At 38.3% G+C, this 21,781-nt stretch overlaps 2 protein-coding genes across 2 annotated transcripts; both read left to right on the top strand.

Annotated features, from left to right (window-relative positions):
• Positions 1-2,166: 2,166 nt before the first annotated feature.
• Positions 2,167-4,739, top strand: LOC118489134. The gene is made up of 8 exons (XM_035986767.1): positions 2,167-2,188; positions 2,700-3,150; positions 3,264-3,353; positions 3,524-3,572; positions 3,771-3,867; positions 3,961-4,013; positions 4,141-4,203; positions 4,286-4,739. Exons 2-8 carry the CDS (start codon positions 2,711-2,713, stop codon positions 4,583-4,585), a joined length of 1,092 nt encoding a protein of 363 aa, XP_035842660.1. The 5' UTR covers positions 2,167-2,188; positions 2,700-2,710; the 3' UTR covers positions 4,586-4,739.
• Positions 4,740-16,532: 11,793 nt separating this feature from the next.
• LOC110923828 (leucine-rich repeat extensin-like protein 5) lies at positions 16,533-21,538 on the top strand. The gene is made up of 2 exons (XM_022167884.1): positions 16,533-16,875; positions 20,547-21,538. Exons 1-2 carry the CDS (start codon positions 16,533-16,535, stop codon positions 21,536-21,538), a joined length of 1,335 nt encoding a protein of 444 aa, XP_022023576.1.
• The last annotated feature ends 243 nt before the right edge of the window (positions 21,539-21,781 follow it).

Here is a 21,781-nt window from a genome sequence, read left to right as displayed (position 1 = left end):
AATCTGTTTTTGAAATTCCACAAAAGAAACATACTTCCGTTACAATGATATATTGATATGCATATTGGCCATAATAAATCATATACGAGTTCCAGTGAATACAGTAACGCTGTGTGAATCAAGTTCGACAGTTCACTTGGATTTTAGTTATTATTTGTAGAACATGGAGAAACAAAAAGATGATTTAAGGCAATTGCTAGTATTCAAAGTAATGCAGATCTGTATGAGATGTAAAGCTTACCATTGCACATTCTTCATCTCTAAAATGGACCCCAAAAGATCATTTGAATTCTCGAATGCCATATACTCTACTTGTGGTGCAAACATACCTGATGCGTGTCTTGAAAATGGGTGTTGATCGAGGGGAGCACCGATAAGAGGGAAACAAATATGAAACAACCCTTCTTGCTTTGACAAAGTGGGAGAAGAAATGAGTTTTCAACATTGTTAACGTAAGTAATATCATAGGCATTCGTAGAAATGGGGAGATTGTTAGTGCATTCGTAGAATATCATAGGCATAAGCCTGAAATGCACTCCTTTTAATAAATAGAGGGATCTTTTGTCATCAATAGAAATTGAGAGATTTTTGTGATCATATTAATGTGGTTTGTCATTTGGGTTATTTATTAAATCTTGTATTCTAAATAGTGTGTTTTGTGACTCGGACATGCGTCCAATCAGGAACATGTGTTCCACATCTCAGCAGGGGCGCGATCTAGCTCACATTTGTGGGTTCCAGGAACCCAAGGCGTTTGGAGAAAAGGGAAAAAATCAGTGAGAACCTGATAGAATTTAGAAAAAAATAGTGTGAATTAAAGAGAATTTTCCAAAAGGAACTCATTAGAATAAAATTTTGGATCCGCCACAGCATCTCAGACATGTTTCAGTGGCTAGAACCTATGTCGCTTGCTCTATTTAATTGGCTGCTTTAGTATTGAGCTTTTTTCGAGACTATTGGTGTAGTCATGGCTTATTAAACATGTTATTCGACCCAAACTTTATATATATTTTTACAAACTCATTTCTAATTTAAGAATTCCACCATTCATTTTTTTTTGTATTTGATGGGCCTAAAGCCCCCTCCCGAGTCCACAAGTCTATTGGTGGTGCTTTAGTGATTTCTCATTGATTTACACATCCAATTCCTGTAAAACTGAATTTAAATGACAGCCCCAAGTCTATTAGTGGTGCTTTAGTGATTTCTCATTGATTTACACATCTTAATCCTCTAAAATTGATTTCAAATGATATCCATTATAAAATTCGTGACCAAAAAAAAAAAAAAATAATAATAATAATTTAAAGAAGGTAACTCACAATACTAATTCTATCCCAACATAGTTATCCCACATATCATGGGCCTAGTTGATTCCTTTGGGAAATAAAAAAAAAAAAAAACTTGGGTTGTGTTGTTTGGCTGTTAAGCATGTGTTCTTTTAAGTTTAAGTTTATGATATGTTTTGTTTTGAAAGGCAAGTTTATGATATGTTAACACTGAATACAGTTTTGTCTTTGGACATATGATAAATTAAGTAAGGGGCTGTGTGTCTATCTTTAATTGAGGCTCTTAATGATTCAGACCTTTTACTGGTTCAGCACTTAATGGTTCAGACTGTTTGTTTCACGAGAAGATGTCTGAATGGTTCAGACATTTGCATCTGAATGGTTAAGCATTATACAAAGTCTGAATGATTAAGACCTCTAATCTGAATTGGTCACACATTTGCCTCTAAACGGTTAAGCATTATACAGGCTTCTAATGGTTCAGACCTTTTACTGGTTCAACAGTTAATGGTTCAGACCTCTTACTGGTTCAACACTTAACCATTCAGATGTTGCCAAACAGCCCTAAGAACATAAAGGGTTAAAGTGTAAATTTAAATGATAGATTGATAATTCATTCAACCAAACCATCTGTAATGGTTAATGCTCACTTAAGAGATATTTTTCGCCAAACCAACATCATAACGTCCAACGTAATGGTTAAGATCCTTAATGCCCTTTCATTCATTTCTTTATATATAGTTAAAATTAAATAAAAATAATAATAAAAATAAAAATAAAATTAAAATTACCCTACACTAAAGCAGCCGTCCTCCTCTTGTCTATCTATCTCCCCTGTTCGCTCGCTCGCTCCATCTTCTAAACCTAAAAAACAGCCGACAGACCTTTCATTCGCAGGGAAGGTAAGGTTCAATCAGCCAGCAGGTAAGCTTCGATTAGCCCCCATTTCTTCTCTATTACACTTGAATTGTTTTTTTCGGAATTGGATCGGACGAACCAAAACGAAAATCACCACCGAATTATGTGACTATGATTTATAGTATTTTATACTTTACTGTAACTGTTATGTGATATTTTTTAGCTCCAATTATGCTTTCACACAGCTTTGAAGTTCCATATATGTCATTATGTTGATTAGGTTAAATTTAATTACATTTTGATAGTCTGTACAAGAGTATTATGGAGTTTGATATGTGTTTTAGATGTACATATATGTTTATCTTTCTTTTGAAGCTATGTGAAAGTTGTTATACAAGGATAATTATTCGCTTTCACACGACTTTAAAGTTCGATATATGTCATTATGTTAATTAGGTTGAATACGTTTGATATTTGTTTTAGATGCACATATTTGTTTATCGTTTGAAGTTATGTGAAGATGTTATAGAAGGATCAATTTGACCGTTTTTCCAGGTGTATACATAATGGAAACACAGGCAACTGAAACTACAGAGAGTTCACCTGTGCTTCTGGTTACAAGCACAGAGACGACTGAAACTTTGGATCAATCAACACCGCCTGTGGTTGTGGTTGATCAAACACAGACAACTGAAACGTTAGAGCCGTCACCGCCTGTGGTTGCAAACATGCCGCCAGCGGAAGTTTCACCGCCGCAGGTTACAAACACACAGGTGACTGAGGAAACGGCATTACAGGAGGTTACAAACACACATGAAGCTGCACCTTCAGGGGAGTCTGCTCCATCTCCGGTTACAAACATACCAGCTGCTGAAACCTTGGACCAGTCAACCCTTCCCTCGTTGGAGGATATAAAGACGACCGAAACCGTGGAGCATTCAGTTGTGGCTTCTGATGTCACAGATAATAGTCATGAGAACTTGATTGCTTCTCCTGAAAATCATCAGTGAGTGTTTTATTGCTGGCTATTCTATTTTTTATGCAGTCTTGATGGATAATTGTTTTCTTTACCATAACATCATAACTATAATATACCGTTTTTATGATTGGAAATCCAAGGAGCAGGGAAATAAGGCAAGAGACTGCTGAAGAAGAAGAAGAAGAAGTAAGAAGTGTCTTGAAAGTCATTGCAGCCACCGGAGAGTTTTGGTATGCGCATTGCTGTTATTTTACTATTTCTTTTTTAATTCTTAAAGTTCAAGATTAATGATAACTGCTTTGTTTTTTGATTTGTGGAGCCGTTTGAATTACACATACCCGTTTTATTGTTTTCGGGTTTTATGGCGCCTTATACATGTTTACTTATCGTCTTATTGCAGGTATGATTGGGAAAAATTGAGAAGCATGTTGTCTCTTCATTTAAAGCAGGTATGGGGAGGTATGCCAACCTACAAGCTTAGGAATACTTTATATGATGTTTTACTGTCGTCCAACATGGACTTGCAAACTAGTATAAAACCAAACAAGCGCACACAGTCAACAACTCTTGAAAACTAGTATATACTCTATATTTTTTTTAGTCGTGGTAGTAAGTTTTATTTTCTTTTTTATTATTTTTTGCTGTAGGTTCTTTCTGAATACCCACAGGCAAAAATGACAATCGAGGAACAAAAAATATCGCTAGGAGAGACGCATGCTGAGTTGGTGAAAAGGTTGGATGATGGTACTTCCACAATCATGTAGCTTTTCATTTTTTTTGTTAATTGCCTCTCAGCTGTTGATTTATACGCTTTCAATCTGTCGATATATTTTGCAGCTCTTCATAGTTTTGTTGATGGCCCACCGTTTACCCTACAAAGGCTATCTGAGGTGACTGCAATCATTTGTTAATCGTTACGCGATTCGTCTTTTTTCTTAAACCTTTTTATTTGGTGTGAGGTCTTGCATTTAAATATCTGATTTGCTGTTGCTTTTGATTTTGGTTTGTCGATAAAAGATCATACTGGATGCACGGAGCTTGTATCCAAATCTATCAAAGCTTGCTCTGGCTTTAGAAAAGGTAAGGTCTATCGACTTTTTCGGAACATGAAAACCCTACCATATAATAACAGTGATGATTCACTGCAATCTATGTTTTACAGAATTTGTCTGTGACATCAACTTTGACCATGTCTACTAATCCGAATCCACCATCACTTACAACACCACCAAACGGATCCGAGAAAGTAAACGAGGACTTGAACCCGAACCCGAACCCGCAACTGCTGTCTGATACTGTAATGGAGAATGGAGCCCTACCCGTTGCAATGTCAGCAGACAGGGATGAAATTATGACAGAGGTGGATGCTGACATCAGCGATGTTATGACAATGGATGTGGAAACAACCGAAACAACCGAGAAGCCGTCAGAATCAAGTCCCATGACAACAGGTGATTCTTAAGTCTTATTATTATTATTATTTTTTGAAATTACCTTCAAATGTTATTGTAAGAGGTAAAATGCCAATTTGGTGACACTTGGGATCATACATTTAGATGATGTAATGCGAACTCATTGTGTGATATAGTATGAGAGAATCGTCATTATTTACTGTAGTCTTGCATTGTTCAAAGAACTTATGGTTTGCATATATGACGACACCTATAGCAAGTAAACCTAGGTGGTTACAGATCTGGTAATTGTGCCATTTTGCAAGGCATTGCGTGTCTGATTATTATAATGTGCCGCGTTTTATCTTTGGCTCTCATCGATATTTGTCAAGGCTACCGTTGATACTAGGCTAGTGTTGATACATATAGTAGAGTGGGTTTTGGGTGATGGTAGTGTGTTTCGTCTCCACTAGAGTTGGTGGAAAGTAATCAAAATATGTTACTCTAGGAAAATGATTATTTTCGGTCCTTTTTATATATTGGGAAAATATGTAGTACGGCCAAGCGCTGTCGATGTTGCATTATATTTTTTTACATTCGTTATTGTAATATTAATACATGAACCTGTATGTGTTCTGAATTTGCCATTAAATTAAGAATGCGTGAACATCGGCATGTTCAAAGTAATGCTTACAATGTGCATGCCGTAAGAAATGTAACTTGGTTAGATTGAACAAACATTGTTTAATGGTAAATCAAGAACGCGGTAACATAAAAGAATTGTGGGAGTCGAGCTATACAGATGAACTATAGTAATACGATATATGTGAGGAAAACAAGGCAATGTGAACGTATGCAAGTGGTTAATATGGGTTCGATGCTCATGAAAGAAAAGGTAACCACAACCAAAAGAATGTTTGATGTTGCACGAAAGAAAAGCGCATACGTGTGGTCGTGTCATGTAACATCATACTGTATTTATAAGTTCGTATTGATGGAGATACATACTAATACACAACAAATACTTGCTATGTTGTATTGATTATGAAATGAAATTATAGTATATTTTTTTTCATGTTCTAATAAATAAACACAATTCTACTTATGTAATTACATAAGACTCAACAATCCGTTTCATATATATATATATATATATATATATATATATATATATAGGGTTAGGTTCAATTGTGAACACCTCTCTCATTTGTGAACTGTGTGAACTTATCCTAGCCTTTGATCTTGTTTAAATATTATAAGGGTAGGATTGTAATTATATAATAAAATTAACTTTAAATCATTATATTAATAATTCAAATCAGTTACCTAATCATTTTTAAATCCTAATCGTAAATATCTTTTTTTATTTTTTAAGATTATCATCTTTATTTTGTCTAATAAACAACCATATTATCAAGAGATTCTCCAAATTTCAAATTCAACTCTTATCAAACTTCATACCCAGTTCATCAAGTTCGTATTTTTCATCAGAAGCTCGAATATTTCTCTCCGGTAATTCCATCTGCCCACTACTTCTTCTTTGACCACCACCACCACCATCACCACCAAGTTCCAACTTTACACTTTCTCTTCCGACGTGAGCCACTATCAGATTAGCCACTATCACAACTAGGTAATTCTTGTTGTGATCTTCAATCTCTACTCGATTTATGATTGCCACCCAAATTACCACCATCCGCCAACACCACCAACATCCTCTAGCGTTTAGAAATTGATAATTGATGTTTTCGGTGTTTAGAAATTGGTTGGTTGAATTACAGTGCTCAATTTGCTGGATGGTTCATCTTTTGCAAGAATTGAGGTCTCTAATCAAGCATTAAGAATGATTTTTGTATGAATTGAAGTTAATCATTCTTTTCTTACGACATCAGGGTGATATTTTTTTTGTTCATCTTTGTATGCACACCAAATGTTTGATAAAATGCCTTGATTATACATTGTGTGAAATTTGTATGACCTTTTTTGTTGAATGTATGCTAAATGAATCACAATCTATCTAGAATCATGTTGTACACTTAAACACGATCTTTTGCAAGAACTGAAGTCTCTAATCAAGCAGTAAGAATGAATTTTGTAGGAATTGAAGTTAATCATGCTTTTCTTACGACATCAGGGGTGATATTTTTTGTAAGCTTCCATTGTTGATGAAATTAATAACTTGAAATGGATGACTTTAGCTGAATTAAACACCAAACGGGTCAAACTCATGAGCATTTATTCATAATTCATAAACATCGTTTCTTTATAAAAACTTACGATCATGGTCACATTTTGGGTCTTTTTGTAGTATTCCTTTCATTTGGTATATAGTTTGCTGTTGTAAAAGTGGACTCTCATAAGAAGAGTGTTGATTGCGATTCGGGCTCAGTTGAATAACCCAAAGCTAGGAGAAGCATTCCCAATGGAAACTCGAAGCGTAAGATGGATCCAAAACCTGTTTATATTCATGTTAGGGCTCGTCACGGGCAAGTAACCGATAGCCATAGCTTAGCTGAAAGAGTAAGTTACCAAATCTTTGTTTTTCACTAAGCATCCATGTCAAAGAGGGTGAAATCACCCCTACATGTATATAAACTTTATGATCATTTGATTTTGTGATATGGTAGGCCAAAAGGGGGAAATAAAAAGGAAAATGCAAGATTTGATTCCAGGGTGCAATAAAATCACCAAGAAGGCTGCAATCCTTGATGAAATCATTACTTATGTTCAATGCCTACAAAAGGATATTGAGGTAAAAGGGTTTTTATTTTGGGATCCATTTTTTTATACAAAGAGAGTAGCTGCTAATAAATGCAACGTGTTTTCAGTTTCTAACCATGAAACTTGCTGCTTCCACAAGTGTAGATTTCAATATGGACCATTCATTGCCTGAAGAGGTAAAGAGTACATCTTGATCTTAAATCACCTTTGGCTGTTTAAATTAATGGTACATGACTAGATGTTATATGTACCATGAAACTCATTGAGCATTTTCAAATGTGATCTGTTTTAATATTGCGGAACCAACTATCATAACAAACTCATGTGTAAGCCTAGACGGCTTAACGTATTTTCAATGAAAGTTTGGTGCTTAAATTCTTATATTGCAAAATTTTTTGCACTAGCAGATACATATTTCCCAGTGGTAGTGAACCCAGATTGCCAGAATCATGGTCCAGACAAAAATGGTAGCTAGGAATTGTCTGCTAAAAAAAGGTTACGCAACTTTGGATGATTCATCGACCGAAGAAGAATGTGATGAAGAAACGGAGTCCGGAACTGAAGAATTAGAAAGCGAAGACAATGTGAGCGAAATATAGATTCATTTAAAACCTTCATTTATTTAATTCCAATGTTTATTTTCTTTTAAAACCCATACATGTTGGTTATATATATTCCTAAACGTAAGGATAATATGGCTGATGTTATATTTTAGACGTTACAAACGTTGGAGCACCATAATTTCAACTTGAAAACAGAAAAGTCTACCAGCTATTGTTACTGCATACATAATTAGTATGGTTATTTCTTCGAAGTGTACACATGTGAACGATTATATAAATAAATGCACACATGTGTACTGTAGTATATACACACCAGTGCACATGTGTCCATAGTATACACATAACCGTACACATGTGTACAAAAAATGCCAGCTCCTGTTAATTTGTAGTTTTGTACAATTGTAGTTAGCTTCCTTAAAAACTTTACACAGGTGTACTAATTCTGTTACATTATGCACTAAGTCTGCTAATATGTAAATCATTTATTGTACATTTTTTACATATGTGTACTAAAATTACGAACTGAATACATACATAGGGTAGGTACGAGTAAAATATATTATATTATCAACTAAAAGCCAGTTCCATAACGTGTATCAAACCTAGCAAACAAACATTCCATAACAAACCCAAAAAAATAACAAAACAAACTACCATCAAACGTATATTATTGTCAACGACCATCAAACGTACTAATTAACCCAAATTGCACGCCTTCCCATATTCTTTTGCTTCGGCTTATGCGGTCACGATGCTTGTTAGCGCTTGAAGTTACCAAATTCACCGCGTATTTCTTCCGTAACCGTGTCAAGGTTGCTTTCTTGGTGCCCGGCTTAAGTGGGAAGCCACTATCCCATTTATCAACTATTACGCCAAACCAAGTTTTCATATGACGCATAACAAAGACCCCGCAATCGAGCGTGTTGCCGACCGTCTTCCACTCAAAATCTAACCTTTGTGGCACTGCATTTTCAGTCTGCCAATACTTTGGATGATTAACCAGCTTCATATACTTTGTGAAAACATCCTTCTGAAATCAAAGATCATGTCATAATCAGTTATAGTATGTCCACTTAGGACTAAAACCATATGTATTCACATGTCGATTACCACTTTGTACGGCGTGGTCTTAGCATTGATGCAAAGCAATTGATGACTCCATCATTAATTCACTTAATTGGTTGCAAATCCTTCATTTGGAAATGATGCAGCCTAACACCAGATGCGGTTTCGAACACAAATTACCTGCTCAATAAAGTATTAGCTATATCAACTACATTAGAAAATGTTTCACTGTGTACATACATATATGTATAACAGTATCATACACATATGTATCACGGAATGATACACCTGTGTACAACGGACTATAATGAAACTTCCTAAAAACAGAATATAATGCCTAAAAACAGAGTATAAACAACATGTCACTACAACGGACTATAATGAACCTTCCTAAAAACAGAGTATAATGCCTAAAAACAGAGTATAAACAACATGTCACATTTGAATACACAGGTGTACTTAGTTGAATAAAATGTATATACACATGTGTACACCGGACAAAACTAACATATGGTTAAAAAAAGTGCAGTCTACTGAACATATTAAGTTCAAATCAGCTTAACATCAATATACACATGTGTACAACAACGACTTTACAACTCACCCAAACAACCAACCTTAAATACCTTAAAAAACAGAGCACAATCCACTGTTCTGTTAAATCAATCTTAATATTCAAAAAATTAAACAAAGACACCAAACGATTTTACAAAGTCTCAGCCTTATTAATCACGTTGTACACAGGTGTACATAAACAATTTTATACAAAATATGGGTCAAGAGACCTGTGTAAAGAACATAGTACATGTATACATTTAATCGATTCAAGCATAACATTTAAACCGAACATTGTTTTAATCCAATATTAATCCATACAAAAACGACCACATCACACTTAAATCCAGCAACTTATACTCAATATCATGGTTGCAAAAGTCGCTAGGCGCTCCCTAGTCGGATTCGGGAGTACTCGGGAGGTACTCGGGAGTATTCGGGAGTACTCGGGGAGTAATTGGCCTGGGAGAAGAGTACTCGTGCCTCGGCAACCTACCTTGTAGCGAGTACTCGGGGAGTACTCGGAGCCTAGTCGGGACTTTTACAACCATGCTCAATATATTAAACAATTTAAGTTTTTTTTAAACAAACTATGAACTACAAACCCTAGATTTTACGTGAAACGAAAAGGGGGAAAACAATGAAATCTATACACAATTGGACACAAAACAGAGCAAGAAGAAACCACTATATGCATTATTATATACCTTAATTTCCCACCAGAAGTAGAAACACGGTAGAAGGATATACAATCAGACACAAAACAGAGCAAGAAGAAACCACTATATGCATTATTATATACCTTGATTTGGCACCAGAAGTAGAAACACGGTAGAAGGATGATGTTCATCTGCATCAGAATCGTTGTCGACTTGCTCTTAGAGAGAGAGTAAGGATTTTTATGATTTGGAACAATGATTTTTTTGGTAACTGATATATGCGAGATTTGAGGGAATTGAATTATGTGTTTAGAAGATGAAAGAGAAGGAATGACTATTATACCCTTTTCTATTTAATTAAATAGTAAAAATTAACCAACTATTTACCATCATGCCACTCATTTAAAATCTCAAGATGATGAAAATCAAGGGTCCAGATCAGTTCACACAGTTCACTCTTAAAAGGCTGTTCACTCTAGAACCCTACCCTATATATATATATATATATATAAACCAAAACTCATGCTTTTTCACCTTAATTTTGTTCTTTAGATCTAATAGCATTTAATCAAATACCATGATTGTATCAACAAAAAGGTGTCGAGGTGGTCAGTTGTTTCGGTTCAAATGGCGGAGTTCAAGCCGGTTCGAGTGGTGGAGGTGACGGTGGTTGTGGTTAACACTTGGATCACATGGTGGCTTGGTTCCATGGCTACATATGAACATCAAAAGATCATCATCCACATGCTCCGAACCAAAAAGATGCCCCGAACCAAAAAAGATGCTTCGAATCAAAAGATGATCCAGATCCAAAAGATGATGCTCACATAACGGTTGAAGATGCTCCAGATGCTCCGGTTGAAGATGCTCCGAAAAGATGCTACCAGATCTACCAGATCTAAGTATGTTTGTTTTCAGTTTTTTTTTAGATTTGCAATTTTTTGTGTTTTGTAGATATTTTTTTTTTGTGTTTTGTAGATCTACAACTTTTTATTTTTATTTTTTTGTTCAAGAAGATGAATGTTTTTAATTTTTTATTTTCTGTATATGTTGTTTTTTATTACCGATTTTATCAATTTTTGTGTAAAATTTGTTTTCAGATCTGAAAAATGGAAACAATTTGATTTTAAGTTCTTATGTATTGGATTATAATGTTACCTTTCTTTGTTTACTGTTATGATGATTGAATCTAAAAAATCTGTTGTTATTGGATTCTTGTTAATGAAGTTAGATATTTTATATACATTTTGTAACATTGCAAGTTACATTACTTATGTTGGATTATTGTTAATGAAGTTTATTTTCGATGTAACAATTCTCATAACAATTCTTTGTGTTTTAGTTACGAAATGTAACAATCAAATAAATAATGCATGTTACATTTTTCCGTGTTACATAAATAATGTATGTTACTGAAAATAAAGAGCATTGTTACACTATTTTAGATTGTTGTAAAAATAAAGTGTGTTTTTACATTTTTTTTCAGATTATTTGTAAAAATAAAGTGACTGTTACAGAAACAAAGTGTGTTGTTATATTTTTTTTGTGTGTTAGAAATGTAACAATCAATCAAAGAAAAAATGCATGTTATATTTTTTTGTGTTATAGAAATAATGCCCGTTACAAAAAATAAAGTGAATTGTTACACGTTTTTAGATTATTGTAAAAATAAAGTGTGTTGTCAATTTTTCTCCAGATTATTGTAAAAATAAAGTGTATGTTACAGAAACAAAGTGTTTCATTTTTTGTGTTACAAAAAAAAGTGTTACATATGTGACGTAAATTTGATCATGTAAAAATTGTAGTGTACGTACCAACATGTAACATCTTGTAGTAGGAAGACGCCCCTGTTACAAAAAATAAAGTGAATTGTTACACGTTTTTAAATTATTGTAAAAATAAAGTGTGTTGTCAATTTTTTTCCAGATTATTGTAAAAATAAAGTGTATGTTACAGAAACAAAGTGTTACATTTTTTGTGTTACAAAAAAAAGTGTTACATATGTGACGTAAAATTGATCATGTAAAAATTGTAGTGTACGTACCAACATGTAACATCTTGTAGTAGGAAGACGACTTTTGTAACAATGTGATGTAATATAACACTTTGTGTCGGAGGAGAAAGAAAAGAAAACGTGTTACACTTTTATGTATGTGGATATCCTTTAAATGGTAAAAAAAACAAGCATTTTCTTGTTTACTGGGTGTTTACATTTTTTGAATTTATATAGAAAATGTAACATTATTTTTTGTATTTTTTTTCTGTAAAATCTTACATATGAATTAAAAAAAAGCCATCATCTCATGAATGGATATTAGGGTGATATACAGATTGTAGTGTTTTTTAATAAGAAAAAGATGCACGAGAAACTAGGGAGGATTTGTCATAACTATTTTCTTTTCTTTTTTTTAATATGTATTTTGAATTATGTGTTACATCAAAAGGAAGTCAGAAGTCAAGTCAGATGCAGTTGCATCTTCCCAAGAATATATTTGTAACTCTCCATTCCCATTTTACCCTTTGAAGAAACCCGGAACTAATCAGGCAACTAATCAGTTTGGTTTATGCTTCTACCATAGTGGTTAATCTTCTAATGAAATATCTGAGCTCCGACTTGATGTTTAATCCTGCAAAACAGAACACCGTTACTCGTCAAGAGGGGAATGTGGGGGTTTCCCTCTTAACCGGGCTCCGGCGTGAGAATAAGCGACTGCTTTGGGAGGATAATTAAGTGTTTACGAGTGAGAGTAGAGGGAATAAAATGTTTAACCTGTGGAGTGAGGTCTCTATTTATAGCCGGAGAGGTGTAAGAGGATATGGGCTGATGGGCCTTGGGCCGGTAATTGACAACATAATGGATATGCTCTTTGTCTCACTAGAGTCGACCGTTTAGTGGCTTCTAGAAGCTCTTCGGCGCTGGCGCGCCTTGATTGGAGCCACGTGTCATTGTTGTCGGCCCTGTCGTCCTTCTGCCATCAGCAGACAAGTGGAGATCGTGGGACAGATGTCTCCATCCTCTGATTGGTGCCACGTAGGAGTCCTTAAGTACTTCTCGTTAGACGATCGTGGCGCACGATTGAACAGAGCCTGCTGGATGTTCATTGGCTCTTTTTCTCTGCCACTTGTACCTTGTGTACTACCTGGAGCAGCTTTGCGCTGCTTCCTTGTGTGATTCTTGCTGAGCACGTAACTGACCTGCGCGGGGTTTGGGGTGACTGTGTGCTCCTTCAGTATGCTAAGTGCTGTTATCGGAGCTTCTCGTCGGCTAACCTTCGCGCGTCGTTGAGCAGGAGATGGTGTAACTCGCGCAAGGCCCGTGGTAGGAAGTTTATTGAATAAGGAGTATGGTTCCTTGCGCAACCTTGAGGAGGTTTGCGCGGCGTTTTTGGGACCATACCCCTTCAAGTCCCCCCAGTCCAGTGCTGCACCATGCGCGAGGTAAGTGGTTGGAGCTCTGGACTTAGAAAATAAAAGTTGAAGAAAATGCTTCCTTGATTCTGGCGGACGTGGCGCGTGTAGGCTTTGTTGGTTACAACGGCGCGACTGCCAGGCTTGGTTCTAGGTGGGTTATTGCTTTTCATGAATAGGCGCGAAGGGTTGTTAAGGCATTGCTACACTGCGCGACCTTAGTAGCTTTTGCATGAAGCTAGTTTTAATTTATGGCGGGAAAAACTTCGAAATTTGAACTCTGACAAGTTGGTGAGAAACGTCGTTGATGGTGACGTTTGAGTTGACCTGTTACACGGCTGTCGTCAGGTTTTCCTGACGGTTCGGCTTTCCGTCAGGCGAGTGAGGCCCACGCGCGCGTGGTAACCGTCACTCCGAGATTCCCTCCTTACATGTCATCTTCTGATTGGTCACGTGCGCGGCGATCGCGACACGTTTACCCATCGCATTAAATGCGATGGGTATATATATCCGAAGAGATGTGAGAGGTCATCACTTTTCTCTTCTAATATTGCTATCTTTCTCTCGTTTCGTGTCTTTTTTCTCTTCGAATCTTCAAAGTTTGTAGCAGATCTTCAAGATCTTTTTTCATATCTTCAAGTTTTTCAAGAAAGCCTTGAATCTTTATTTACTATGGCTGAAGAACATCAAGAGGATATTCCTGGGGAGGAAGGCCCTGTTCCCCTTCTCCGGTGGGATCCAGGTCTTTTTGAGCAGATCACGAGGAGTTTCCGGTTTCCACCGGAATGGGACGCTAAGTACCCTGGCCAAAACCAGATGGCTGCTGATGCACCACCGGGGTATATCACGTTGTTCGAAGATTTCTTTCATCAAGGTAATTTCCGGCTACCGGCGACGAGTTTTATGGCCCATATTCTGCAGTTCTATGGGTTTCATATATCGCAGATGAGCCCTCCCGGGATGGTCCGGGTTCGTCACTTTGAGTTCTTGTGTTGGTCACATGGTATTGAGCCGACGGTTGATAAGTTTAGGGTATTCTATCAGCTAATAAAAAACATGGGCTTCTATTCGTTTGCCAGTCGGGGTGCTGCAAAAAAGATACTTCTGAACCCCCCCAAGAGTTTTCATGACTGGAAACCGAAGTTCTTTTATATTCGTGAGGAGGTGATACCGATCGCCATGACTTTTCGCGCGTGGTCAGAACCAATTTTGAAGGAGGATTTGGCGATCCCCAAGAATGACGCTTGGTACAAGAAGCTTACTTCTACTCCAAACCGGGTGTTTGGAGAAAATGTCTTGGTGGCGGCGCGCATGAGTGACCAATGGCCAGCTGATAGTAAAGACGTTCCGGTTCTGATGTTCAACGATAGAGGTTATTAATTTACTTAGCCCTTTTTGACTTCTTGTTTCGTAACTCTTGTTTATTTACGTACTTTGTTGTGTAGAGGCGCAACTGTTTCAAGCTGCATTCCCCACCTTTGGTGGTTCTATGAGTGTGCGCCCCCTCCAGGCTGGGGAGGAGTATTGGTACCACCAGATTAGGGGTAATTTCATGTACCCGGTTGCTGATGCATTTGCCTCGCCGCCTACTGCAACCGAAGGTGCGCAAATACCTAAACCTCGTCCTTTGCGCTCTGTGACTTCTGCTGGGAAAGAGGTTGTCTATCTTTCCAGCGAGGAGTCTGTAGGGTCTTCGAACGGAGAGCTAAGTCCGTGGTCTAACATCTTTGCAGGTGTGTTGCGCGACCTGGGCATTGACCCTGAAGATAAGAAGAAAAAACCCTTGAGGAAGAAGAAGGTAGGCAACTTGAATCCTGAGGTGACCAGTAAGGGGGCTGGGAGTAGTCGCGCAACCGCTGGTGCTGCTGGTAAAGGTACTCTTCGCCTTCGACAGAGTGACTTAAAAGATTATGTGATAATTAGTGATTCACTTGAAGGCTTGTCGCGCGCAGCCGAGAAGAAGACTGGAGCAGGTGGTTCAAAGAGCTCTGGTAGAGCGGGTTATCGTAACCCTGATGCTGGTGCTACTCCCTCTACTGCTGCGCATGAGGAAGAGGAAGAAGAGGAGGAGGTTACTGAAAAGCTGATCAGTAGAAAAAGAAGTAGAAGCGAGACCACAACTGGTGTGGCTTCTGCGTCGGTAGCTGGTGCGATTCCCTTGATTGGGAAAACGAGCAACTTGCGTTCTCTCTATAAATTCTCTCCTGGTAAATTCTTGCCTTCTCTTCCTTTTGTTACTTTCCTTTCTTAACCACTTGGTTTCTGCAGAGACCAAGAAGACCACCCCTGAGAAGGGTGTTAAGTTTACCGAGCCAGAGCCAAAGAGGCCAAAGATTACCATTAAATCTTCCAAGACTGTTGGGGCTGAGTCTGCCAAGGAGAAAAATGTTGCTGAGGGGGATAAGGCGAAGGCTGCTGAAGAGAAGAGAAGGGTTGAGGAGCGTCGGAAGAAGGTTGAGGAAGAGAAGAAGAGGAAAGCTAAGGAAGATAAAAAGGCTGAGGAGGCGAAGAAGAAGAAAGCCGCTGATATGGAGAAGGAGAAGGAGAGGAAGAAGACTGTGGAAAAGCCTAACGATGATCAGGAGTTTGTGATCACCACGGGGCCTGAGAATCCTCATCAAGAGAGGAGAAAAGAGCTTGAGTTTGAGAAACCTATCCACCCCACGCATACTGAGGTCCCTGATCGCACTAAGCTAACTTCTACCAGGGGATCGGGCCGGTATGTTTCTAGCGGCGCGAGCTTTGGAGGCGCTGGGGGTTATAACCCACAAGTTATCGGGGCGAAGGATACCCTTGGTGATATTTATTATAAAAGTTATACTGAAGAGGAACGTGGTACTGCCCCTCACCAAGCTCCCTAGGGTTTGAAGCAAAGGGACACCTTTCAAGAGTTCGGGCCTTGCCATGATTGGTTCCTAAATTCCTTTACTCCTGGTGAGATTAATCGGCAGAGGGCGAAGACTCATGAAGGGTTATATCGCACCTATGTGATCGGGGAGGCCAACACTCGCGCTGCTAATCATCAAATAGTTCGTGAGTGGCGAACAATGGTTAGGGAGCGGTCGGATTGGGAGAGCTACCGCGAGCGAATGTTGAAGCGTATTAACGAGTTCGAGAAGTCCAAAGCCGCTTTTGATGAGGAGAAGGCAAAGTTCGATGCTGACAAGAAAGCGGCGGAATGGGGGCGTGAGGGCCTGAAAAACAAAATTCAAGCTGCTGAACAGCAACTGGCTAAGGAGAAAGCCGAGTTCAAGCGCATATGCGAGAAGGACAATGAACGCGCGTTCGCGGCTCTTAACAAGATTGTTGATCTTGAAGCCAAGGTTGTTGAGCTGACTGCGAAGGTCGAGGATGCGCAAGCTGCACAGGCTGCTAAGGGGCAAATTCAGTGTAACACCTCGGAAATTTACGTATAATAATGCATTGACACGTGGCATAGGCTTTGAATATGTGAAAACATACTTTAGAGAGACTAAAGTTGACAAACAGTGAAACTATGGAAATATAAGGGTCCAAAGTGTCAACAATGGAAAAATAGGCTCTACAATAACCCTACATGGTGTTTATAATCCTAAACGGACATATCATGGATCATACAAAGCGAAAAATGAAAGAAAGTGAGGAATTGCAAACTACAGGGGCTAATTGTGTCAACATGTTGAATGTATACCTCTGAGTGATCTTTTGGCAAACCAGATGTCAGTTATGGGTCTGATTTCGAGTTGTAACCAGCTGTATCCGACTCCAGAGCCTCACCAATGGGATTACATGCAGCTAGGGGCACTTGGACTCATCTTACAACATCCCTAGACTATTGTGGCACCCTCTAATGAGATCAAAGTTGGCATAAAAGGGTCTTGAAGCTTGCAAACATTCAACACTTGTAGTTACAAAAATTCACAAGATCAATTCTGGAGCTCTCTGGTCATCAACAAGGGTTCATAGGGCTTCCTACTTGTAATTAGGACTCTTGTAAGTGTTCATACCCTTCTCTAATTCGTTCTAGCTTAGTTTATTAGCCGAAAGTCAATCCGTCGTAAATTTAGTTTGACCTTGTGATTAAACGAAAATGGCTCAGTCATTTCTCGAATTGAAAGTACCTACAAGTTGATATTTATGTGGGTAACGAACCCTTGAAAGGGTATTTTCAGATTCCCCCTCTAAGTGTGATAATTGTCGAGTCAAAGCTTGTTTCAAAAAGTCAACAGAATGTGTATTTGCAAATTTAAGCATGATTAGCAATGTAGGGTACATGCAACCTATTTGATCATTAAAATAACTTGGTAATCAATGTAAGAACGTGTCTCAACAAGTTCATCTCGACAATTTTCAGTTTAAACCCGGATCGGAACCGAAAGTCTCATAAATTGACTTTTTCTTTGACTCTCAATTCTGATCCGTGCATGCATGTTTGAGATCTGCCTTAGAGCTTATTTTGAACCAATTTCATATATGTACAACTCTCTGAGATTTTACAACTTGGTTCAATACTCATCCGATGCATATGCATGTTTCCGATTTATGTTTAAAAGTTGACTATTATGCCCTTTTTGCTATAAAACGCGATTTTTGAAAAAGTGAAAGAGTAGAAACGTTTGTTACTGATTTATAAGCTTGCACTTAAAATTTGATATCAGTTTGAGGTCTAGATTAAGAGTTATGCTCAATATCGTAATTTGAAAGCTTTATGTTAAGTAAACGGCGTAATTAGCGTATAGCCTATTTAAACCCACTTTTTGATATAAAACTTTTTACCCACTGATGTAATATAATATTTTGGGATTTTGGATGATTTTTATTTAATTTTTGGCTGAGCATAACATAGGTCTCTAAGTTTAATTCGGTCAATACCGATTTTGCCCTTTTTGGCCATAAAATGAATTCTACAAATCCTTTTGACCCCAAACCTTTTTCTACTGATTTTATTTGTTAAATAAAATATTTTGAGCCTTCTGGAATTATAAAAATCTCAGCTTTCTTTTAAAAACCCGGAAATGGCTCCAAATCGGCTTTTTAAGCGTTTTTAACGCATAGTATGCACTATAATCACATTAGACACATAAGGTTAATACCTACTGATGTTTTTAGTATATTTTTATATAATAACAGTAAGCACAAGTTTTTGAACTCAGGTTTCCAGTTTTGACCGTTTGAGCCCTTGTGAAATTACCAAAATACCCCTAAGGGGCATAGTTTGGTTTTAAATGATAAGTTTCACATACGGGTCATAACCTACTGTTATAACATATTAAATTAAGTGTATTTGCTGTATAAATCAGACCTGTAACTCAGATTACAAATTTAACTCTTTTATAATCTTTTAAATGACCAAAATGTCCTTATGAGGCGTAAATTGAGTTAAATTTCGTATGAGGTATAATAGAAGACATCTTACTGATAGTATAACATATTTAAGGCATATTATCTCAGGAAACTTGCATATGACTCTTATGGTTACCAGTAACGCTCTTTTAACATTCGGTTCGGTTTATGTAACTAGTTTGCATAAATTGACCGAAACGGGTCAAACATTATCATTTTTGTCTCAAAATCCAGAATGTATTTAGCATACCCATATTATACAAGTATTCAAACTTGTCGGGTCTAAATCGCGTTCTATCCGGTCTTCGCTTAATCGTGCGTTTGAACCGTATCGTCCTTAAAACTAACCGGTCTAAGCTTAGGCTTAAATAAAGATCCGTTAGGAATCTAATAGGTTATTATAAACCTTTGTTCCAGAATAGAAGAACCAGTAAAAGCTACCTTCACTTGCTAGTTGTGATTTATACTTACCAAGGTAAATACTTTTAACTTATTTTCCCTATACGGGCTTGGGTTACGGTATATAGAATACCGCTTGATCGAGCATCAAATCTTACATCCGTGGGTGGTTAATTGAATAATTTGATCGGCTCGTTTAAACAGTCTTGTTTACTTTAAGCCTTTGGGGGATTAATGACCATGTCCCGGATATCCTTGGCATCATCTTACGAGATGGCCACGACCAGAGCACGAGGTGTAGGCATACACCTGTCAGTGTATAACTCATTATTGTGGTGTGTCTATTGATCTTTAACCCGGACAAGATCCGGGCTACTGAACGCACAAGTAACAGGTAATTCGTTCACAAGATTATAATAAATAATTATCCCAAGTTATAAAAATGTTTTGTGCCTTGAGCATTCAAATCAATTTTCAACCTTTTCAAAATGAGTCAGTTAAATTGTATTTACCAGTGTAAACTGACGTATTTTCCCAAAAGGTTAAGTGCAGGTACTACACGTAATAGGCTGGCTGTCTTCTAGAGCGTCCACAATAAGTCTCGCAAGCTTGGATGACAATAAATCTGTTGAATAATATCTTGTTTTTATTTTGATCCGCCTGTGGATCCGTTTCAACTATTAGTGATATTTAATATTACACTCTATTAAAGTTGAAATGAATCTATCTTTGCTTCCGCTGTGCATTTATATATTGTGTTGTTTGTCTATGATGATGCCAACTACGTCACTATACTCCCCACCGGGCCCACCGGTGACACGTGGAAATTAGGGGTGTGACAGGTTGGTATCAGAGCCAACGCTGAGTGAATTAAACACTAGCCTTTTGTGTTTAATCTCAGTTACACAATTGCACATTCCTCGATTCTCGAGTCTAGACAAGGAACTTAGGAAATATCCAAAAATTTGTTTTATTTTCTAACTTTGTCTTATATATATTTTGTCGTGTCACTTGTTTGATTTTTGACAGGTTCACAAAAAAAATGCCGCCACGTATGAGAGGAAGAGGAAGGGGACAAGGAGCATATGCAGCCCCAAACGACCATGAAGCCGGACCTTCGCACAGGCGAACACCTTCAGGCTCCCATAACACAGATACTCAAAATCTGTGGAGGTCTTTTACTGAACCCGCAAGGCACTCGGTTTCACTGAGTACCTCACCTTCTATCCCACACTCCTTTGGGCCTCAATCAGAAAATGAGCCCCACAACTCTCACCAGTCCTATATTTCTCTCCAAGGACACCAATCACCCTTTGACCACCCATCACCTGTTTTCCAAGGCCTGTACAACCCTGCTGACTACCTTGATGTGCCTATGGGTTTTAACCCACTTGGACCAGAAGACCATTTTCCTGGTGGCAATGCGATGGATGTCGATGAAGATACCGATCCCTCAATGCCACCATCTGGAACTCCGAACCACCCTATCGAGATTTCTGATGGGTCACCTTTTGTGGGATCACCATACAATGGTCCCGACAGCTTTGAGGAGAGATTCAGGCAGTATGACTGGGTATTTACCCCTAGTTACCATAACTCTCCCCTGCACCAGCCGCAACACAGCTCTCCTTTGCACCCCCAGCAACAGCCTCAACAGCAGCCACAGCAGCAGCAGAATCCTTCTGAGGATTCCCGACTTGTCGCGGTCACTCCACCGCCGCCACCACCTCCGGTTTTGCCTCCCCCGCCTCCGAGGCGAAGACGTACAAACGCACGGATTTCCGCACGAGGGGGAGTGCGCATCAGCACCCCTCCACATTCAGGTGGCAGCCGATACTCGCCACTTCACGAAGAACCAGAGATGGGAGAATCTTCACATCCCGTCTCAGAAGTAACTTCTGCACCAATCGCGAAACCACCACCACAGGATTTCGGAGACCCAATCCCTGCTTATACTAGCGCGGCAGCATACAATCCCTTCGAGCAGACGATCCACACAGGTTATAACTTTACAGAGGATCCCTACTGGGTAGCTGCGAACTACAACTCTCTCCATCCGGAAGGTACTTTTGGAGGTCCCTGGGCTACGAGACAATCGACCTATGGATACCCATCATATGGATATCAGCAGCCGCAGCCTCCTCAACCACCGCATTATCCGCTACCACCGCAGGCACCGATGATGTCGCCGCCACAAGTTCAAGAAATCCTTCAAGGGATAAATGAAGTGCGACGAGAGATGCGGCATGAATTACGGGAAGATCGTCGGCATAATCGTGGGATGTTTAAGAAAATGGTGGATTTAATCAAGGGAAAAAGCAAGGACTACTAAATCCTTTGTTTGCTAGTTTATTTAATCATGTCCCTGCGAGGACATTTATTTCTGTACTCTGCCCCTGCGTGGGCACATTTTTTTTCCTTTCTGTTCTACCCCTGCGTGGGTTTGTTTGTTTTTGTTTGACCCCTGCGTGGGTTTGTTTGCTAGTTTGACCCCTGCGTGGGCATGTTATTTGCGTAAAAGTCCCGTTTAGGGCAAACTCGTGTTAGTTAATTTTATTTGAAATGGTTAATTTAA

Source organism: Helianthus annuus, chromosome 17 (genome assembly GCF_002127325.2).
Source record: "Helianthus annuus cultivar XRQ/B chromosome 17, HanXRQr2.0-SUNRISE, whole genome shotgun sequence".
Lineage (NCBI taxonomy): Eukaryota > Viridiplantae > Streptophyta > Magnoliopsida > Asterales > Asteraceae > Helianthus > Helianthus annuus.
The sequence above is the reverse complement of the archived record's forward strand: the minus strand, read 5'-3'. Positions and strand labels throughout refer to the sequence as shown.

Coding starts and splice junctions, on each gene's coding strand:
- LOC118489134 (XM_035986767.1), top strand. CDS start 2,711: ATGGAAACACAGGCAACTGAAACTACAGAGAGTTCACCTGTGCTTCTG. Junction 3,868..3,960: donor GGTGAAAAGGTTGGATGATG/GTACTTCCACAA, acceptor TATATTTTGCAG/CTCTTCATAGTTTTGTTGAT. Junction 4,014..4,140: donor CCCTACAAAGGCTATCTGAG/GTGACTGCAATC, acceptor TGTCGATAAAAG/ATCATACTGGATGCACGGAG.
- LOC110923828 (XM_022167884.1), top strand. CDS start 16,533: ATGGTTAGGGAGCGGTCGGATTGGGAGAGCTACCGCGAGCGAATGTTG. Junction 16,876..20,546: donor TGCTAAGGGGCAAATTCAGT/GTAACACCTCGG, acceptor CTGTTTTCCAAG/GCCTGTACAACCCTGCTGAC.